This window comes from Chanodichthys erythropterus, chromosome 3 (genome assembly GCF_024489055.1).
Source record: "Chanodichthys erythropterus isolate Z2021 chromosome 3, ASM2448905v1, whole genome shotgun sequence".
NCBI classification, from domain to species: domain Eukaryota; kingdom Metazoa; phylum Chordata; class Actinopteri; order Cypriniformes; family Xenocyprididae; genus Chanodichthys; species Chanodichthys erythropterus.
The window spans coordinates 28298079-28321542 of NC_090223.1; the positions used below are offsets into that span (position 1 = coordinate 28298079).

Genomic DNA, 23464 nt, shown 5'->3' on the forward strand with positions numbered 1-23464 from the left:
TACTCAGAATATTATTCTTTATGATGCACAAGGCTTGTTTTTCAGATTATTAATCTGGTGTTTTTTATATACAGTACTAAACCCATTTAAATCCATTAAACTACAACACCGTTTGGCCTAAAACGGTCAAACCAACTGTAAATTACTCAGAATATTATTCTCTATGATGCACAAGGCTTGCAACTCTGTGTTTACCGCATTTGGGGAACGTCACACGTGAACCGATGTCCGAAAGCCAAGTATCAAATCTCTCCAATCCTATTGGCCGGCGACAGCCTATGACATCATCATAGCGTGACCCGGATCTATATAAGGAGCGCCTAGAGAATCAGTCAGTATCTTATTGTCTTGATAAGACGATAAGATCTGTTCAGCAAGCAGCCCCGAAGCATGGCTAAGCAATGCAGAGTCTAGTTCCCTGTTCTCAGGGAACCATGGTTACATACGTAACCGGAGACATTCCCTTTCGAAAGGGAACTCTGCGTTTACCGCATTTGGGGAACGATATTCCCACGCCGCCATGCTTGAGGAGAGTGCATGCCAAAGATGGCTAGACAAACGTCAAGCAGTTTCAAAAGAAATGCCAGGTAGCAACTCACCCTCAGGTCACACAAAGGCTGTCAGTGACAGCATCCCTATGGCCAATAGCCCAAGCTGAACCTCAAAGAGGCCTTCCGCAGAGAGCCTACCATAGCTGCTCCAAGGCTTATGGGACCAAATCTTCCAAAGAAAGATGGTCCCGACCTGGTCTGACAGAGGACAAACTTAGTCTTGGCCAACCCTGTCTGAATACAGAGTCTCAACAATGCATTCTTCAGAGAAGACAGCAAGTGAGAGCGACTGAAAAAAGCAGTAAGTAACTCAAACCTACACGTAGAGACAGGCATCCTGGAGAGCAGAACTCAGCTGAGTGCTATGGACCCTCTTATTGAGGGGAGTATACTCTGCTCAATCCTAGGATCTACTCAGCGCCTGATTATTTGCACTGAGCAGGCTGTGTGCTAAGAAACCCTGATAAAGGGGTGCACAAACCAGTCTGGGGGCTGATCCTTAACGGGAGGCCTCATGGAAGCCTGCAACCAATTATTAGCTTAGGGAACTAAGGACTATACAAGACAACCCTAGCAGGGGAGTATAAAGCTCAACCTAACAGATAGACCATACAGTTGGCACATAATCACGGAGGCCAGAGAGGGGCCTACAACATGACAATAGTCATTCTGCTTAAGTCACAACCCCAGAAGGGGGAGTGGGAAAATCCAAGGGCGGCCTGTCAAGGCCACTCACCTTGAACACCAATCTTGCTGGGAGCAAGAAATAACTACAAGACAGATAAGACTGTAAAGTGCCCACATAACAGTTCACCTAACACAATCCAGCAAGCAGTGTACTCAGTAAAAGCAACTTTTACTCTTTAAAGCAAGAGGAGTACAACATACGCCATCATGATCTAAAGGAGGCCCAAAAATGGGCCTACAACTTCAGACAGACACGTGGCGTCAGCACCTGGTGTAGGTGCAGAAGGTCCTTAACAATCTGGAACACGCAGACAAAGGTACCTTGGATTAAAGGTGTGCTCTCCTGAGCTTAACCTTGTTGCAGATGTTGTTACTGTCTCGCTGGACAGAAATTCTGAACGTAGTGTTTGTTAATGTCTCTTTCCTCACAGGCTAGAGGCTCAGAACGTGGTCGTCTCTGTTGCTGCCTCACAAGCTGTAGACTCAGATCATGGGATATGTTGTTGTATCTCTGGATGAACCAGAGGCTCAGAACGGTGTTGTATCTGTTAGCGTCTCAGCTTCGCAAGCCGGGACTTGGTATATCTGTTAATGTCTATCCCTGTATGTCTATCCCCACACCTCTCTCCCCTGTGGAAATCATTTGCATAAAGCACAAAGTTGGAAGTCTTTACAGTGTCTTTAAAGTTTACCAATGCATTTCTCACTTTCAAAACCACCACCAGAATACATTTGGCAATATTCTAAACAAATAGAGACTAAACATGATGAAAAAAGATTGAACTTGGCATTCAATTGTAGATTAACAGCTGAATTTGTGCCAGATGTTGCACTACAAATAGCTGTCACTTAGAATACTTATTTATTTGAATAAGTATGAAATTGATTTGTAGTTTGCATCAGTTCTAAGGTTTTCAAACATCATTTTGAATGGATTTGGATGGATCTTTGTGATTTCTCTTTGTTTCACCTATTGCTGCTAAGGTCTCGTGGAATTTTTATGGGGGTCTGTGGCCAACCTTAGGAGGTAGTCTCTAGATGGGTGAAGGGCAGAAACTGCCTGTGGACCAAAGAGAAGTCCTGTCCTTCCTAGGCTAGGTACAAGAGGTATTCTTCTTGCCTTCTAAGAGAGGTCTTGATGTTGTCCTTACATCTTTATCTGATGGAGTTGGACAGTTTGTTTGTGTTAGTCCACCAAGATCCAATCAAAATGTAGCAAACCTTTGTCTGCTGTTACGGACAGAGTGGGGCCCAGCCATAAACTGGGCCCTGGAATGTGCTGTTCACTATACCAACATGCAACATAGGAGGCCCAGAAGGCCTACAACTCGTAAACACGTGGCATCTGCTAGTGGCAATCATGAACATACCAGTTACCAGTTTTTACTGAGTGCATTTCATGCACTCAGTAAAAACTCCTAAACTCTTAAAACAAGAGGAGTACACACTCCACCACAATACTCTGAGAGAGGCCTTACCTAGGACCTACTCTTAGCAGAGACGGGCCTAGCCAGTGGCGGTGATGGGCCATACAAAACCAACACAGAACTGTGCCAACATGTAATCTGAAAGGAGGCCTTAATGGGGCCTACAAATTCAACAACACATGGCGCCAGTTAGTGGTTATAAAGGGGATAAAGCTCAAAGTGCTCTAAACCCAAAAAACAATTGTGGGAAACTATCTCAACACAACCTGAGCTAAGTCTGCACATTCCAACAGGAAATGTACAGGAATTTACACAGTTACAGGGGCTGAATGAAATGCTATCATGGTCTAAGGGAGGCCTACAAATGGCCTACTACCTCAAACTGACACGAGCATAGACTGTTGTAAATTGGCCTATTTTTTTTCCTTTTTTTTTTTTTTATGATGTACTACATTTCCCAAAAATCCCAGTAACTTGCATAACCATATTTGGTGTACTACATTACCCATAATTCTTTGGTTAAGGTCTATAAATAGACCTAATTTCCTTCCTTTGTTCTTTTGCATTGGTGAGGAGTGGGTGTTTGAATGGGCACCCAACCATGTCCTTTGAGTTGTCTAGGATGCGTTACGTAAGTTTGTTTTTGTCAATTGTATGGTTTGAATTTGTTTATTTGAATTATTTGGATTGGGTTTAATAATCATTTTGGATTGTATATATATATATATATTATTGTTAATGTTTATTTATGAATTGTTTGAGTCTGATTATCTTTTTGTATGGTTTGTAGTGATTAAAAGACCATCCTGATCATCCCATCCATCCTGTTAATCCTGTCCTACAAACATCTGTCATGTTTATTTGCTCCCTGTATCTTTGTGCTTGGGTCAGCCAAAGAATCCAAGACTCAAGCATCCTGAATTAAATAAAGACTGTAAGGACTAGAACTTTTCCAGTGTTTTAATCAGACACACCACCAAGTCTCTACAATTCTGAGGAACTTTGGATTTTAACATCTGAGATCCAACATAGACCTCTGGCAGTGCTAAACTAAGTGAGCAAAACTCATGACCAACAACACTTGTGAACACAAGCTGCTAAACTAGAAGGAGGCTAAATCCATTAGAGCTAAATAAGAGGAAATAAATCAAAACTCAACATGCAAACAATGTGAGGTGGCTGATTAAGGCCAACACTAGTCATAAATATTAACTGATGTGACGAGTGCTAACTCAAACTTATTCTAGCTAACACCAGAGGAGAACCTACTCTGTACAATGGTGGCTAAGAGGCGGCCATTTTGTGGCCTGCACAAATATCGTTCTAGCCAACCTAACAAACTTTTCCCAAAAAACCCTAACGTTTTCCGACTACATACTTAGGAAAAACCAAGCAGGAACACAAGGTCAATATATACACATAAACATAAACCCAGCTTACCTTCCTGCAGCTCGAAGACCCAAGATTCCTCTTTTCCTTTTCTTTCACAAGGAAGGATGGAATCTAGGGTTCTTTGAAGAGTAAAACAGCCTCTTTCACTATCAAGCCCTTTGCAGGCCTTTAGAAAAATATTCATCAAGGGCCCAGCCTTCAGCCTGACTGTTTAAGAAGTGCCTGAGTATGTTAAACGAGTCCAAAACCCAGGAGGCGGAGGAAGAAGGGGCGAGGGCAGTTGTGAAGTCACCCTTGCAAAGAGAGGGAATCGATTACCGACGGTGCTGGCGTCTGCGATCGATCACCTCCCTTATAACCTGCTTCTTCCACCTCGGGTCCCGCCATCTTTGTGACTTGCTCCAAGACCGAAGAGGCGCCCGAGCGGCCATACTGGACCTCTGGTCCTGTCTCTGAGCCTCAGCTAGAGATGGACCAGCCTCCTGGCTGTCTACATGTTCAGAAAAAAAACTATACAGGAAAACCAAGGTTGACATATTTTAAAATATAAAATATATACCCAGCTTACTTTCCTGCGGCTCGAAGACCGAAGATTCCTCATTTTCCACATGAAAGGATAGAATCTAGGGTTCTTTTAAGCCTAAAAGAGCCCCTCATTATCAAACCGGAAAAGCGGGCCGTCAAAAAAATAACAGCCATAATATTATTAATCTTGAAAAAAAGAAGCCTTGTGCATCATAGAGAATAATATTCTGAGTAATTTACAGTTGGTTTGACATTTTTAGGCCAAACGGTGTTGTAATTTAATGGATTAATATGGGTTTAGTACTGTAAAAAAAAAAAAAGAAAAACACTAGATTAAAAATCTGGAAAACAAGCCTTGTGCATCATAAAGAATAATATTCTGAGTAATTTGCAGTTGGTTTGACACTTTTAGGCCATACGTTGTTGTAGTTTATTGGATTTAAATGTGTTTAGTAATGCATATAAAAAAACACCAGATTAATAATCTGGAAAATAAGACATATAAAAAAATATCCGATTATTAATCTGGAAAATAAGCCTTGTGCATCATAGAGAATAATATTCTGAGTAATTTGCAGTAGGTTTGACAGTTTTAGGTCAAACGGTGTTGTAGTTTAATGGATATAAATGGGTTTAGTACTGTATATGAGAAATACCAGATTTATAATCTGGAAAATAAGACGTATAAAAAATACCAGATTATTACTCTGGAAAATAAGCCTTGTGCATCATAGAGAATAATATTCTGAGTAATTTACAGTTGGTTTGATACTTTCATGTCAAATGGTGTTGTGGTTTAATGGATTTACAGTATTGTATACATTAAAATAAAAATAAAAATTATTATAAAATAAGTGAAATGCTAATTCCAAAAACAGAGCCTTGTGCAATAAAGGGGATATTTTTCTGAACATTTGACCATTAGTTTTATATCATAATGTCATATAGTTAAATTGTTTAATTGATTTATAGGGCTAATTATTATATATTTTATTTGGTGAAATTAAGCCTTGTGCAATGCAAAGGACATTTGTTTATGCATATCTGAGTTGGTTTGGGCTGAAAACGTGAAATGTGCTTAGAGTTTAATTGGGTATGAAACCGAATGTCTGACGAATGTCAAACGTTAAACTAACTTTACTGCAGTCTCCAGCTCCACACCAAGACAAGCAGCGCACTAGTGATGGGAGGACAGACTCGTTTCCGCGAATCGGTTCTTTCGAACGGATTCTTTCACTTTCAAAGAATCAGCGATTCTTTCACGTTCTGACCTAATCATATGAACATAATATGCTCTAAAACGATCCAATATAGATGAAGTATGTATACGTACAAATGGTTGTTTATTGCAATTGCATTTGCGATGATTATTTTTGTTTCAACTCAGTCAGTTGCAGCCATGATTTAGCTAAAAAGTTGACCAATTTAGAAAATAACTTGCATTAAAATTTATTAACACCAGTGTGCTTGAAATTTAAATAAATTGTTGTTTAATTCATTAAAATCGTATGAATTAAAATATCCCTACATATTACATTGATTTAACTTGGATTTAAGCGTCTGCTAAATTAATAAAAGAATGTAGTTAGGCCTAGATACATCTAGTCGTAGCCTATAAACATTTAAACATAAACAGAGCGATATTTGTAACATTTAATCCATTTCAAACGATTTACAGGAAAGATTTGACTTAAAGGGACGATTTGTGGACTCAGAAGGGCAGCTGTCGCATTTGGTCATCATAATCCAATACTTTTTAAACCACGGCTATCCTTGTATAACCTACGTTGCTTTAAATAAACTGTAATTCTTATGGTGTCCAATACGATTTCATTACGCACAATAATCTGCCAAATTCCCGATGTCAACCGTCACAATAGGCTCATCTAAGACATTTATTATATAACACCGAATTACTGCTGTATACCCCCAGAACTTAGTCTCAAATTGATTTTTAAAGACGCCAGGGGATTACGCAAAAGCTTCATTTTTTTGTGTCATTGTGAGGCGTGATGGAGCCGCCGTTTATGCCTACTTAAAGAGACAGTACAACCCAAAATATTGTTCTTATCTACGTTATTAAATACCCATAGTCTATTCAAGTTTCTTTTCTTTTTTTTCTCCGTGGTAAATGAAAAGTTATGCATCCCTCAGTCACCATTCATTTTGATTAATATTCTGTCTCTTATTGTTTCCAGTACAAAACCCTCATGCATGTTACATCCGGGTGGAGTTATGCCTACATACTAACCTTCACTGCAAACTAAAGTAGCCCAACATGAGGTGCGATGGGGGTCAGGGGCAGAAATACGAGATCATGTGTGATTAAATAATGCATACATTTGTACATGAATAATGGAAAAACCTTTCAACATCAATGGCTCATTCCTGTCAACTGCATGTCTTGGCTGTAAATATCCATTCAAACTCATTATACAATGGCAAGTGATTCCCTAGGAAAACGAGTCACCGACTTATTCTGTCCCCATTATGTGATCAAGAAGAATATGGGGTTACGACTGAAGAGACAATGGCAGAGTTGACTCATTCCATTATTATAGCTAACAGTATATAAGTTATATAGAAGTTTGTATATAATTATATAAAAATAGTACTTCCCTCATCTGCAGTAAAAAGTTACCAAATATTCAAGAATAAAAGAACACTTGTATGACATAAAAGAGGGATACAAACAAAACAGTGAGATTTTTCTCTTTTTTATTTCTTCATTACTATTTAAAAATAAAAAATAAAATACTGCGAAAGAAACCTATAGGCGAACAGCAACCTCGTTAACACACAGCGATATAAACTGGTATGCAACGCGGATGCCTGTCACAGCTTGGCGCCACTGCTTGAGCCTCCATCAGGCTACGAGGTTCACGAGGCTGGGACGGGGAGGATTTCGGCCTTGAGACAGTGCCACACATACCCCCTGTCCCAGTCTCTTAACATGGCAAGATATCGCTTTAACATTTCCTTTTCCCAAAAAGGGGGTTACAAATATTCCTGTTCGGAAAAGAAATCAGTCCTGTCGCGAGAGATGAGCAAGATATGAGCCGTCTTACACTGACACATATCTAAAGAAATATGACCGTCGCTGGAGTAACGAAGGAATGCAAGAAGTCAAAGAGAGGTGCGAGTCTCTCATTGGTCACTGCATGTACCCTTCCAGTTTGGATGTGTTTGAAAATAATAATATTAATAATAATAATACAAACAAACATTGCATCATAGAAAATGGTCCCACTATGGAAGAGGTATTCAAAATGGCAAGTACAGGACCAATACGGAAGAAAATGACAACATAATATACTGCCAAGTAGTCTTGGCTCTCCATTTCCCTCTTGGTCAACTGCACCTGGAGCTGAAGAGACGACATGACCACGATCTACAAGTAAACTGAAAGGATGCTTACAGCACTCAAGAGTGTTACTCCTTCGTCTATCACTTAAAAAGTGACATAAAAGTAAAAAAAAAAAAAAGGAGTTTTATATATAAAAAAAAATGCTTCAGAAAATGAGATGTTGGGTAGATAAGTGCAATTCAATTTCCCATACTGCACCTTCAGCCCTCAATCAACCTAAACCTACAAAAATAAACCCTAAAGAAATCAAACAATAGTTATCCAGTCTGAGGGGCTTTATAACTTATAGAAAACAGTTTTTGTTCCACCCTCACACACTTTGTGCCACATTTTTTTTAGTGGTAGAAAGGAAGATCATGGATTTGAACAGAATTTTTTTTTTGTTTTGATGGCTAATCACATAAGATGAAACAAACATGTGGGTTATTTGATGATGAGAGGAAAAAAACAAGGGTAGGTTCAGCAGGGTAGGTTTGGTGGGTAAGTGATTTTGGAAAGGATGTTTTCTATATGAAATGATATTCAAAGACAGCACTCTATTTTTGCCCTCTCTTTTGTCTGTGGAAGCATTTTTTCTCTTCAGATGTTTAGGACCGTCATCCCTGCTCAAAACGCCGAGTATCAGCTATCTCAACCTTTGTCTGGCGATTGGTTTAAAAAAAACAAAAAAAACAAAAAAAAAAAACATCAGAAAATATTAATTTAAAACAAACAACACTTCCTTTGTCAGCATATTGTTTCCTCTCTCTGAGCCTGGGCTCATGATGATAAAGCAGAGTCTTTCTGTGTTTGTTGAGCTTGCTGTGAATGCGGCACTGATTTTTGGCTCTCCACATCCCGAAAATGTTTCTCGACCTGTGGACAGAGAGAACAAAAGGTTAGAACAGTAAAACACCTCACATAAATATAATTATTATGTTATTATATCAATGAGATATTAATAGTAAATGTTTTGGCCATCTGCGATTTCATTAATTGGAGTTAAATCTTGTACCTTGTATGTCTGTATTATAAATTCCTGAGGCAAATGATTCTATGAAATCTAAAAGCTGACATTTCCAACCTTAAAGACTCATTAAATCAACCTGTTCAATGTATTTTCTGTCCTGTGCCGACTTATTTCTAAAAGAGAATGAGCAAAAACCTATTAAAGTCCTCTTAAATGCATTTAATAGGATTTTCTTTTAAATTATTATATCCATGGACCAATAATTTGCTGCTTGTCCAAGCAAATAGAATAACCATTTTATTTGCATTAAAAGATAAATAAAAGTATATTATAAAACCTTACTTACTGGACAAAGTTTTGGGAAAAGCAATACCTGCTAATATATAAGCAATACCTGCTAATATAATATAATTTTAAAGGGTTAGTTCACCCAAAAATGAAATTTCTGTCATTACTCACTCACCCTCATGTCGTTCTACACCCATAAGACCTTTGTTTGTCTTCGTAACACAATTTAAGATATTTTTATGAAATCTGAGGGTTTCTGAACCACACATAGGCAGCAACGACATTGCACCTTTTGCGGTCCAGAAAGGTATTAAAGACATCCAAAAAAATAGTGAATGTGACTATAGTGGTTCAACCTTAATATTATGAAGCGACGAGCAGGGGCAGAGCCAGGGGGTGGCGGCCACCCTTGGCCTAAGCTTGGCCACCCCTTTGGCCACCCCGCTCACAACTGCTGTTTCTGTCTACCTTTTTTGTTGACAAGAATTGCGTTTATTTAAATGCAGAACCGTCTTTTTAAGACCACAAAAAAACGGGAGACTTTTCAGTCGCGCACTCAAACTTAGCTATAAATAAAGCGCAAAAGAAACTACGAGCATGCAACGTCGTTGTTCTGTCATCTATTAAGTAATGAAATAACCAAAAAGGCTATTAAAACTGTGTTAAAACTGTGCATGCATGCGTGTAGGCCCATTTGAGATATATATATAGGTATATATGGGTCACATGTCTCTGGACTAAAATATTCTGCTATGTGAGATCACAATATAAGGCACAAACTGATATGCATAGATAAATGTGAGAACTGTGTATTTGTACACTATTTGTACTAGAAGATGCTAATTTTGTGTTAATTTATAAAGTACAAACAAAAGTGTATCACATTTAAATGCATAAAATAATTAATTTGACATTCTGGCATTTATGTGCTGTTGACTTCCACTTCAGCATCAGCAAATGGGAATTCAAAAGAGAACACTTTTTTTCTTTGTACCAAGTTTAATTTAGATATGATAGAACTGTTGCAATTATTTATTTTTACAATATAGAAAGTAAACATTTAGGGTTTACTTTTTTGGTTAGTTTTTGAAACAGAGTTCATTGATTCAAGTTCATTGATTATACATACAATTCAATGAAGGTTGAATAATAGTTATCTGCATGTCTCATCCATGGAGATGCAACAATAGAGAACAAGCTATTAACGGTTTTTGAGAACCAGAACTGACTGAAGTTAAAATTTAGCAATAGTGTGAGCCCCTTTATTAACATGCCTGCAAGTGAGGAATGATTTAAAAAAAAAAAAAAAAAAGAAGAAAAAAAGTCAAATTCACTATCTCATTTACAATTTAGTAGGCTACAAATGAACTGTATTCAGTTGTGTTATAGGCACAGTCTAGTACATAGTCAGACTCATTTTTATGTTGAAATAATGAAGATTTCTGTGCCAGCCCAGACTCATTGCTGGCCCCTGCCTGGCCACCCCTATGAAAAAATTCTGGCTACGCCACTGGCGACGAGAATACGTTTTGTGCAAAAAAAAAAAAAAAAAAAAAAAAATTGACTTTATTCAACAAAGTTGTCCGAACTTGGGCTCAGTATTGGCCGGCTCCTGCGTCAGTATCACATGCATGCGTTTTGCTGCTCACGTGACCAATACTGAGCCGCCGTTCTGACATAAAAGTTATTTTTGTTTTGTTTTTGCACACAAAAAGTATTCTTGTCGCTTCATAATATTAAGGTTGAACCACTGTAGTCACGTTGACTATTTTTTTCGTTCGATGTCTTTAGTACCTTTCTGGACCTCAAAAGGTGCAATGTCGTTAATGCCTATGTGTAGATCAGATATCCTCAGATTTCATCAAAAAAATATTTTAATTTGTTTTCCGAAGACAAACAAAGGTCTTACGTGTTTGGGACGACATGAACGTGAGTATTTAATGACAGAAATGTAATGTAAACTCAAATACAACTGACAGACTAAAACTCACTAAAGACACTCTTTAAAAGCTTTTTTCTGCAAGGGTCTTAAAAAAGCAACCACAACAATTATTCATTCTCATAAACAGGGCTGAAACAAGTTTAAGAAACATGTATACTATAAAAGTTAAAGATTTTTAAAGTCTCCCTGTGGTGAAAATCAAGTTTTTAATGTGGTTTATATGTCTATGAGGTGTTTTTAATTTAAGTTTTTAAAACAAACCATATGCAAACTTATCAGTCAACACCATTGCTGTGTATTTACTCCTTAAAACTGCAGTATACCAAAGAGTCTCAAAAATGCAGCATGAAACTGCACCTGTTCCTTACGGTCACAAACATATAACCAATCCCATCCATGTGTGGGCTGGGGCTTTTCCTATCAGTCATGCTCTGTGGGCATTTTAACAAAGGCCCAGTTTCTTTCTCTCTTTCTCTCTCGCTCTATATGGATCCATAATACATCTTTTTCAGGATTCTTTGACAAGAAATCATTTTTTAATGTGTCCTTGCTAAATAAACTTAATTTATTAAAATAAATAAATGAAAAGATAAAAAGTACTGACCCTAAACTTTTGAACACTAGTGTACAATGCATTAGAGTTGAGACGACTTACTATTTTCCGCACGTGGCTTAAAGCGCTGCCCTCTTTCCCTTTACAGTTGTCCACTTGGTATGGCGGACTGATGACCACATCATCCATCACTATGATGTTCTTCTCCTGCCATTTGCAGTCTTTGATGCTGAGGATGAAGACAAGAAAGAGAACGATTAATTCTGTTCAAGGCACAGTTGCTTATTTATCTACGATACTGAGGATCGTTCACCATAATAAACAGAGCTCTAAAGAGGTACATATACAGTGGGTACGGAAAGTTCCTTTGACCTCATGATTCTCATTTGCTCTGACATGCACTGTGAGCGGCAAGGTCTTATATAGACAGGTGTGTGGCTTTCCTAATCAAGTCCAATCAGTATAATCAAACACAGGATCTCAAGGATGATCAGAAGAAATGGACAGCACCTGAGTTAAATATATGAGTGTCACAGCAAAGGGTCTGAATACTTAGGACCATGTGATATTTCAGTTTTTTCTTTTTTAATAAATCTGCAAAAATGTCAACAATTCTGTGTTTTTCTGTCAATATGGGGTGCTGTGTGTACATTAATGAGGAAAAAAATTAACTTAAATTATTTTAGCAAATGGCTGCAATATAACAAAGAGTGAAAAATTTAAGGGGGTCTGAATACTTTCCGTACCCACTGTAGATCCAGATATCAGTTTCAATTATTATAGGCTGTGACCAGTGTTGGGTAAGTTACTCTAAAAAAGTAATTAATTACTAGCTACTAATTACTCTCTCTAAAAAATATTGCATTTCTTATTACTAATTACTTTCTAAGTCCCATATCAACCCCAATACAAGGACAGACATGAAACTTTTTAATTCTTTCAAATAAATAATATAAAATTGCATAAATTATTCTCAAACTGACTAAAGTACTTAAAGGGTGAAAATGACATTTTAATATTAGACATTACATTTATGATGATAAATACACTAATGTTTTATATTGAATTGTTCTATAGTCTGTATAGTATTTAATGCAATTACACCAGAAGTAACTAATAACTGAAAAATGAAGAGTAATTCCAGACTTTTTCAAAGGAAAAGTAACTGAATTACAGTAATTACTTATTGAGGAAAAGCCCAAAGATTAGCACACTGAAAGTGAACATATGAATTCAAATCCCACTTACGTTTTATGAATGGTCTGGAACAGCTGTTGACCCTCGACAGAGACACCAGCACTAATTGCATAAGCTTGCGACAACTTATCTTCCTTTTCTGCCCGTGCTCTATTCACAAGCTGAAAACAGCAATGGGGAAATAAAAAGACATGAAATATAAAGTTATTTACACCTTTCTAAATCATAAATTACTAGATGGCAAAAGAAAATAGGACATAATTTGGGCTCACCTTGCTAAAATTGAGAGATGCTAATGGGGGAGGAGTTTCAGCACGGTCACTGATGATGTCCACTTCGGACACATAGGCCAAGTTAACAAGCACCACATCGCTGAGGTTGGGTTTACCACTGGACGGGGCACATTCTGATAACACGGGTCAAGGTAGTTGTTTGGAAAAGGTGTATTTATTAAAGCAATGTATGAGAGAGAAGCCCCCTAGATAGGTACTATCATGGGATCAATGCTGTGCATCAGCTACTTTCTCCACTCTAGTTTCCTGTTTGGCCTCTCATGTTAACAATCAGGATAAAATGACATGTCTTTCACTTAGGAGATGAGTGTCATGGTGGAGGCTAATTACTAGCATGACAGAGCGCAATCAGATATGAGCCGTATTCAAACGAGGAGCGAGCGAGGACAGGACATCCTGTCACTCAAATGACATCACAGCAACAGCAAACCATTCAATGATCCTATAAAGTCATACTCATTTATCCCGTTCACCGCCATTATAAAGCTCAGATGCGTTAGGATATTTATTAATATATCTCAGAGTGTTTATCAGAAAGAAGAAAGTCATATACACCTACAGTACAGTCCAAAAGTTTGGAACCACTAATAAGATTTTTAATGTTTTTAAAAGAAGTTTCGTCTGCTCACCAAGGCTACATTTATTTAATTAAAAATACAGTAAAAAAAAACAGTAATATTGTGAAATATTACTACAATTTAAAATAACTGTGTACTATTTAAATATATTTCACAAAGTAATTTATTCCTGTGATGCAAAGCTGAATTTTCAGCATCATTACTCCAGTCTTCAGTGTCACATGATCCTTCAGAAATCATTCTAATATGATTATTTGCTGCTCAAGAAACATTTAATGTGTACAATTGTACAAAATATTTGTTAATTATTTGATGAATAGAAAGTTCCAAAGAAGTGTTTATCTGAAATCTAATCTTTTGTAACATTATAAATGTCTTTACTGACACTTTTGATTGATTTAATGCATCCTTGCTGAATAAAAGTATTTATTTCTTTAATTTCTTTTCAAAAAAATAAAAATAAAAATTCTTACTGACCCCAAACTTTTGAACGGTAGTGTATAATGCTACAGAAGCTTTGTATTTCAGATAAATGCTGTTCTTTTGAACTTTATATTCATCAAGAAATCCTAAAAAAAAAAAGTACACAACTGTTTTCAACATTGAAAATAATCATAAATGTTTTTGAGCAGCAAATCAGCATATTAGAATGATCATGTGACACTGAAGACTGGAGTAACGATGCTGAAAATTCAGCTTTGTATCACAGGAATAAATTACTTTGTCAAATATATTTAAATAGTACACATTTATTTTAAATTGTAATAATATTTCACAATATTACTGTTTTTTACTGTATTTTTAATTAAATAAATGTAGCCTTGGTGAGCAGACGAAACTTTGTTTAAAAACATTAAAAATCTTAGTGGTTCCAAACTTTTGGACTGTACTGTATGGCTTGAGGGTGAGTAAAGCCTTGGGCTAATTTTCATTTGAAAGTGAACTAATCCTTTAAAGGGTTAGTTTACCCAAAAATTAAAATCTATTACTCACCTTCATGCCGTTCCACACCCATAAGACCTTCGTTAATCTTCAGAACACAAATTAAGATATTTTAGTTGAAATCCGATGGCTCAGTGAGGCCTCCATAGGGAGCAATGACATTTCCTCTCTCAAGATCCATTAATATACTAAAAACATATTTGAATCAGTTCATGTGAGAACAGTGGTATTTTTAGTGATGGCCGATTTCAAAACACTGATTCATGAAGCTTCGGAGCACAAATGAATCATTGTATCGAATCATGATTCAGATCGCGTGTCAAACTGCCAGACAGCTGAAATCACGTGATTTTGGCGCTCCGAACAGCAGATTCGATACACTGATTCATTTGTGCTCTGATACTTCCTGAAGCAGTGTTTTGAAATCAGCCATCACTAAATTCATTATTTTGTTTTTTTGACGCACCAAAAATATTCTTGTCGCTTTATAATATTAATATTGAACCACTGTACTCACATTAACTGATTTAAATATGTTTTTAGTACATTAATGGATCTTGAGAGAGGAAATGTCATCGCTGGCTATGGAGCCATCAGATTTCAACAAAAATATCTTAATTTGCGTGCCGAAGATTAACGAAGTTCTTACGGGTGTGGAACGACATGAGGGTGAGTAATAAATGACAGAATTTTCATTTTTGAGTGAACTAACCCTTTAAGCTGTCAATTTTTATTTCACGGTGACTTTAAATAATCAAATGATTGTGCTTCATTTAAATAACCTTTAATGCAGTTTGTCTTACTATACATTTTCAGACCAAGGACCAAACTGAGCTTCTTTTGGCGATGCTAAACATCTGAAGAGCTCTGACAACGAAATCAGTCATATTCAATTCACATTTAATTGTATAGCGTTCTTCACGATACATATCGTTTCAAAGCAGCTTTACAGAGAATGCATGACAACATTACAATTTAGAGATTGCAGTTAGTTAATAATGTAATAATTTAGGGATATTGACTTTTATAACCCTGACTTTTAGGGCAGGTGTTTTAAAGGCTTCTCAAACAAAGTATTTTAACAAACAGTGTTATTTGAATGCTCAACAGGAATGGCAGCATTTCATGAGGTTAGCAAGCAAACCACGGAACTCGGCATTGATAAAACAATTACATTTATAAAAATAGAGCATAGTGCTTGGGGAAAATGATATAGCTTGTGTAAAAACGTAGTGAAAGGCTTCATTTAGATGCACACAGCACAGTTATTGCAAGCGTATTATGTGTCAGGCACAGAGACTGGGATGTTAGCGTTCAGGCTAGCTGACACCCCCTAAGCACGCATGCGCAGATCGTTGTATGGCAGAGCAGCAGTGCTGTAGTCGACAGCCTGCCCACCCTCATTCACTTCCATTATGGCTCAGGGACTGCAGCTCAAAGGATACTGCAAATAAACGCGCTAAAACCCTTTAGTTTAAGTGAGAACCATCAAAGTTTTCATAGTTGGATTTATATGACTTTTCTATGACCTTTCCAGTCTTTCGAGATCACTGGATAATGATGCTAATTCGCTAAAGAATCATTCAGACCGATTCGTGAACCGGTCGACTGAGTCGAATAATGCGTGGAATTTGTCTTTTTGAACAAATTGTTCTAGTTCACCTATGCACCTAAATGGGGAGGGAAAAAAACTAATTTTACTCATTTTAAAATAGAATTAGGTCACTACTTGTATACATTAAAAGAAACAAGAAACAAAAAAAATTTTTTTTAATTATTTTAAAGCCTTAAATCTATTCTTTGAATTTTTTTTTTTACTACTTTCTCTTCTATTCTTTTTATTTATCATAACATTTAATTTGATTAATATTTAATGTAAAATATGTCATTGCCCTTGTATGTTTATTGTTCGAAAATTGCAAAAAACAGTTCACCTATGCACCGACTCGTTTTTCTTTCGTTAAAATCTGGAGGTTACCAACAAAATAAATGTCATATGTATTATTTATAATACATATGGCATTTTATATTTATGGTGGTGGAAAAATTATTAAGAATGTGCAAATAGGACAAATGAACATGCATTAAAATTACATAAGGACAATAATGAAAATGGTTAACCATATATTTTTGGGCTGTTTTGTCACTTTTCTTCATAGTTTGATGCAAAGAAATTTACAAAATTGATAAAGTTATTTGAATTACTCATAAAATAAAACATTGATTTGGCTACAACCTACAGAAAGATCCAGCGAACTGATTCAAAAGATTCGACTCACTGGGATGAATCAAAATCCACACAACTAAAAGAATGTCAATCAGACCATCATCCCAGCGCGTTTCAAGTTCCATAAACTCTACAGAAATGAGCAAAATCTACCAATAAATACAATATATAGAGCCTAACTAGACAATTATAATATTCGATACGGCATTTGCTATATGAAAGCGTGATTTTAATACATCTGATATTTCAAGGTGTTCTATAAACAAGAGCAGTATAATTATTATTATTCGTCGTCGTGTTAAAACAGCATATTGCTTCAAAACAAGTTAGAGATGAATTTCATGTTGTGCGAGTCCAAATGTTATCGAGAGGATGCACGCTACGAGCTAAAGAGCACGAGAGTAACATCTAATACCCAATCGGAGATTCAAATGCGCACCACCTGACTCAGCATGCGCGAAACACGGAAGCGAGCGCAGAGTGGACCGACTTCACCGTGGTGAATATACCTTTGCAGACCAGGCCTCTTGCAGTTGTGGATCCTGACGATTCAATGACAAGCTGAGACAATAAAAGGATACTCAAAGTCAGCATCTTGGACGGGTAGTCAAAAGCGACGACCTCTCCTTGCAAGCGCTGCCCCAGGCAGGTGAGGCAGGAGACTTGGCTCCCGACGCTGAAATACTCCCCTGGTCCAGGAGCCGCCATCTTCTCCGCCAGGAAACGGGAGCAGTCGCCTCACGTAAACACGCGCAGCCGCGTCAGCATGGGTGGGAGCGCGAGTGGGCGTTCCCCTGGAATGAATGAAGTGACGCGACGCTGAAGACACGCCCACTTTACTATGGAGTAGTAGATCATGATTATCTTACTACAGTGCACTACACGCTCTCATTAATCCACTCCTCATTTACTGGTTTATAGGGGAGCCAGTTGTTACCTTCAGTGCTTTTCAATCTGTATGATGCTCCAGACCCCCTAAATATGATTTAAGGCAGTTACATAGGCTATTTTGAAGAATAAAGACCCTTTTATACAATGAAAAAATATTAGAAATGTCTAAAATATTAGTTTACACTGTTTTCTACCCACAATCAAAGTAATTTTATGCTTTTAGATGTATAAACCTGAAGAGAATCCATTTTTACTGTAGAAAAGAATAGTTCTCATGAGTTCTGATCAGTTTTTGAAAGAAACCATAATGTCAAGTACTGTAGATTTATTTTATATATATATGGAAACATTAATATTTTTAATGTTTTTGAAAAGTCTCTTATGCTCATCAAGCCTGCATTTATTTAATTAAAAAATACAGAATAAAAGTAATATTGTGAAATATTATTAAAATAATGGTTTTCTATTTTAATATACTTTAAAATATAATTTATTTCTGTGATGCAAAGCTGAATTTTCATCAGTCATTACTCCAGTCTTCAGTGTCATATATATATACACCGTGATATTTTGTCTATAGTAGGAAAAATACCTATAGATTATATATTATATATACACAGTGATACTTTGTCTATAGTAGGAAAAATACCAAAAACATTTTCATATGCATTACATTACAAATATTCATCAAATGCATTCAAATATGAAATATGAATATAAAAAATATTTAAATAATATTATATAACATATATTATAAATATAATCAGAAATACAAATAATAATAAGAGTAATACATTATTGATAATTTTCAGTGATTTAATTATTTTAAAGAACCTTCTAATATTAGAAAATATTAAATATATTAATAAAGACAAGCTGAATGAAAACAAATGCATCAGGGTATGTTTCGCTTTAAAATAAAATATTTGTCACAAATATTCATGGATCGATTTTAACTCATTAAGACATTAAGCAGAGCTAGACGACTCTGCAGGAAGTTAAGACGAAGGGCAACAGACTTAATTAAAAAAAAAAAAAAAACGAAATGTCTTGTACAGTATCTTTCACCACTGGCCCCAAAATTTTCCCTGTATAAGTTGAGCAGTTCATTGTTATTTAAAGAAATGACAAAAACCCAAACAGCAAGATTCAAAGGGACAGCAATTTTTAATGATTAATAGTCACAGTAATAGATTGCTCAAATAGCGTGTATTGCACATGTGTACACATATATGCACCCTATATACACGTGTGTAGCAGTTAGTATACACACCTTTGTATTGTCGCAACATGAAAGCATTGAAAGAACACAATAAAACAGGGAATGTGCTTTGATAATTTCAGATAACTTCTGCATATCAATATGACCAGAAGATAGACAGGAAAGAGAGAGAGAAGAGATTAGAAAGATAGAGAGAAAGGATGTTAAAAATGTAAGGTTAAAAGATCTCACAAATTGAAACACCCAATCACAACAAGTGATGTAGAACAGCAAAGAAATGAAGGGACAGTGAAGGAGACACAACCTCTCTTTCAAAAAAGTCAAAAAATATACAAGCACTCTTTGAACCTTGACGATCATAGGTCACTACATATACACAACATATGAATTATCAATAAATATACATATTTACCCAATAGCAAAATGTGTGGCAGAGACAGTAAAGCTATCTTCCATGGCGAATGGCGATGTCTTTTACACATAAAGAGGTTTCCCGGTGTCCATCGTAAGGCCCTGTTCATGCCGCTGACGTTGTTTTCTTTGTGTAAAGATCATTGTGTAAACCTCCATCAAAAATGAACAACCTCCCTCAGTGGCTAGTTTAAGAGAACCAAGCGTTACTGTACTGTATTACATCTGATCGATTATTTCCCCTCTCTATGTATTGCTCAACCCAACACACCTAAGCAGAAGATTTAGGTCTCAAAAAGGGACTTCTCAGGGACCAACACGTCAGCTGATTCATCCTTAAAACAAAAAAAAAAGGAGTGGACAAAAAACTTTCACCACCAACTGCACGGTCAATAAACTGTTTGACACCATATAGTGTGAAGATACAAAACTATGCACAAATGGCTGGTGATCTACATCCAAACGTTACAAAACCTGATCACAGTAGTTCCTGATTCAAACAGCCACATAGAAGAGGGAAATTCTCTTAGTGTATATTACAGTATCTAAGTACAGAGGCTGGTGTCAGCCTTAAGTGTTTCTCTGTAACCGCAAAAAACCAAGTCAATGCGCTCGGTACCATGAGGATAACAACTACGGTTAGAGACAGAATGAACAGCTGAAGGTGACGTTAGTGTTTCAACAGAGAGCAAAAACAGTTCAAACCTATAAATGGTGACGTAACGTATAAATGGCTCTTCATAGAGGACTGTTGTTGAGAAAAAACTGGCCCGTTTTTTGCATCACATTTGTGATGTGATTTTTTTTTTTGAAAGTTATTGCCCAGAGGATATGAGGCTGTCAAAGAGAAGAGACAATATTTAATTTTTCATAGATTTACAATGACACAAACATTGATCCAGAAGCAATGCAACTTACTTTCAGCAGTCATTTCTGACTCCAAATAAATAAATCAAATGAGAGCAGAGTCAAGAAATGCGCATTTTCGTTTCTACATCAACAGTTCATCGGTGAACCAATGAACATACACAAAGAAAAAACGCTGACGAGAGAGTTCACACACTATTTAAAATGCATTTGCTGAGATAATTCACTTTGCTTTTAATGCCTCGTAATTTGAGCATGAGAACCGAAAGTAAAAAACGTGATTAAGTTCGGACCTACAGTGTAGTATTAGTGCAAGATGCTTGAGGCCCGGTTCAGTCTCATTGAAAGTACTTGCCATTAGACACGTTGTCACCTCTCAGACCAAGAAATGTTGGTGACGTTGACTTCTGTGACATTGCTAAAGGAAGAGGTTGACATTAAAGACGCAGAAGATTAAATCGAATTTGGCCCCCAAAAGCGGTTGTCACACAGTGAAAATGTAATAAAGGATCATTATTTCAGGGTCATAAACAAGCCATTGCATTTCATCCACAAGTGCACAAGAGAATAACCAGCATACGACAGACTGTCAACAGTTAGGAACAATACTAATTAGTCTGGTGAAAAAGAACCATATTCATAGCACAAAAGCTATATCAAAAGGTGATGAAAATGTAACCAAAAGTTTGTAGAGTATTTTAGTGTTAAACAAAAAAAGTGGTAGTCACTCTTATTGCCGGAAAAAAATATCCTTAAATCCTGAAAAAGGACAATGCCAAATGCACTGCACAGTGACATAAATCAACATCATCGATAATATCTGTACCACGCTGTACATTCCTTATCAGAGAATACTTCAAATCAAATGACGAAATTAACACTGATACAGACTCTTTTGTTTCTGTTTTCGTTTACATTTTTTGTACAAAAAAGGAAATGTTTTAATAAAAAAAAGGTCACCGCTAACACTCTCTCGGAAATAAAGTCAAATTAAACAAGTTTCAAATAAACGAGTGTAAGGGAGCCAAACAAATACATGTACAAAGGAAGAAAACAAACAGGAAGTTGGTCAGTGTTTCCAAACAATCACGTCATGTGCTAGTCTACGGCACAGGACTGATAAATAAAACAATCATTTCATTTCTTTCGTTCGTTCGTTCGTTCTTTCGTTAACACTAAAATAAAAAAAGAAGTATCAAAACCTTTTACCAAGAACGCAACATTTACATCATTAAAAAAAAAGAAAAAAAAAGGAAAACAATGAGAAGGAAAGAAGAGAAACGGAAAGAAACTGGGGTAAAAGGAGGATAATAATCGTTTTGTGCTCTCCGTCGTTCATGGCTAAAATTCGTTTTCTTTGAAAAAATTAAGGCAATTTGAAAAACAAACAAATCAATGAAAGTTAAGTCTGAGGATTTGCGATTCATTAAGTATTGGTGTTATTAAATGTTTTCCTTAGTATAAAAGGCACCAAGTTCTTGGAAAAAAAAAGTCTTTCTTCAGACATTACCACAACGCGTCTTTCCTCGTTCTCCACGAAGGTCGAGATGGACGCTTTGAAAATCCTTTCTTCGTATTTTACATCTTTGTCGTAAAATGGATGGGTTGCCGTTATTTATGTTGCGAGCATGTTATAGCAAAGCCGTATATTCCAAAAAAAGTATGTTTTTCTTAGAGAAAAGAAATGCTTCTGGGAAAAAAGGCTAACCATCATTTTTCCACTTCCGGATAAAAGTCTGCAGGCTCTTTTACTGTATGTACAACCACAGCTGATAAGAAAATGTTCCATAAAGGGGATATAAAGTTTTTATATATATGTTTTTGTGTTCAAATGTGTATACGGCACACACAAATCACATATGTTTATATATATATATACATATGTATATGTATGTATATGTATGTATATTTATATATATATATATATATATATATATATATATATATATATATATATATATATATATATATATATATATATATATATATATATATATATATATATATATATTTCTCATATGTTTGTGTGCTTTTCATAACAGGTTATTATACAGATGAACAAGTATACCAAATAATCGACACGGTACAGTGTAAACGAGTATACTTGTCAGCAAAAGGTGTTTTGTCACGATCCGAACATCTGGTTCCTCTGTTGGGAACCACGTTCATTTGTGAATGAGTGTATATGTGTGTTTTGTGCTGAAGTATTTTTGCTGCTTGTTGGCTTTTTTTGGAACTTTATACATTTCTTATACTTTGTACAGAAAACAAAGCTTTTTTCGCGGCCCTCCGAGCAACAACATCCATGTGCTGTCGTGTCGTTTTTCCCTTCCTCCTCCTCTTCTTCTTCTTCTTTTTATTTCGTTTTTGCATTTTCTTCTTTACGTCCTCAGTCCAAAACAATGATAAATTGTAATCAAAGGCCTTTCTCTGAAGAGTACTCCATTGTTCAGCCTATCCAGCGGTGCAACCCTCACTGAGTGGTCCTGTAATTACCCATTATGCCTTTGTCGCCTCCTTTCGGCAACAGTTTGCTATGCTTTACCTCAGAAAAGCGAAAGTGGGTGGGCTGTGAACGTGTCAGTCAAGCACCTGGAAATGAGTGAAGGACCGAGGGAACCAATCAAAGAGCTGGGAGGAGGAACATGAGGCGTGACGTCAGGGTGACCAGTGCCAAGCACGCGTGGACAAGAAGGTTGGAGCAGTGATGAACTTTACTCGCTCTTCTACAACACGGGTTCCTCCTCCATCGGCTCCTCTGCTGATCTGAGGAAGGAATAATTGGTTAACGGTTTATGAAGGCTAAAATTATGTACTAAATTTTCGCTATAAGGTGTATAACAACAGACTGGACTCCAGTTGCGGTACCTGCTGGTTTCTGTGGAAGTTGTTTGCTGATCGTTGTCCACAGTGAGAGAGGCCATGGCGGTCAAAGTGTCTGCCTCGTCCTTCTCTCGTCTCTGAGCGTCCAGTAGAGATTGACCTACCGTAGGAGCCAACCTCTGCAGAGACGTCCAGTGTTTACCTACATATCATGACAAGATAAACAAAGACCTCAAAACTGATAATATATATATATATATATATATATACACACACAAACACTATAAAAGAAAGAGGGTATGAATGTAGAAGTTAATGTAATTCTTAACCAT

The 23464-nt window shown here is 36.5% G+C and overlaps 2 protein-coding genes across 12 annotated transcripts in view; both read right to left on the reverse strand.

Annotated features, from left to right (window-relative positions):
• Positions 1-7312: 7312 nt before the first annotated feature.
• On the reverse strand, positions 7313-17665 carry lsm12a (LSM12 homolog a). The gene is made up of 5 exons (XM_067372810.1): positions 17500-17665; positions 13151-13284; positions 12930-13039; positions 11784-11910; positions 7313-8804 (listed from the first exon to the last, which is right to left on the reverse strand). The coding sequence occupies exons 1-5, from the start codon at positions 17624-17626 to the stop codon at positions 8709-8711; spliced, it is 594 nt and encodes a 197-aa protein (XP_067228911.1). The 5' UTR covers positions 17627-17665; the 3' UTR covers positions 7313-8708.
• A 1303-nt stretch (positions 17666-18968) lies between these two features.
• The window catches only part of hdac5 (histone deacetylase 5), an 83389-nt gene continuing 78893 nt past the window's right edge, over positions 18969-23464 (reverse strand). For all 11 annotated transcript variants that reach the window (XM_067381635.1, XM_067381633.1, XM_067381634.1 and 8 more), the window contains 2 exons: positions 23178-23334; positions 18969-23075 (listed from right to left, as the gene is read on the reverse strand). In XM_067381635.1, coding sequence (XP_067237736.1) covers positions 23036-23075; positions 23178-23334 — 197 coding nt within the window. In that variant the 3' untranslated portion in view covers positions 18969-23035. The remainder of the gene's footprint in view (positions 23076-23177; positions 23335-23464) is intronic.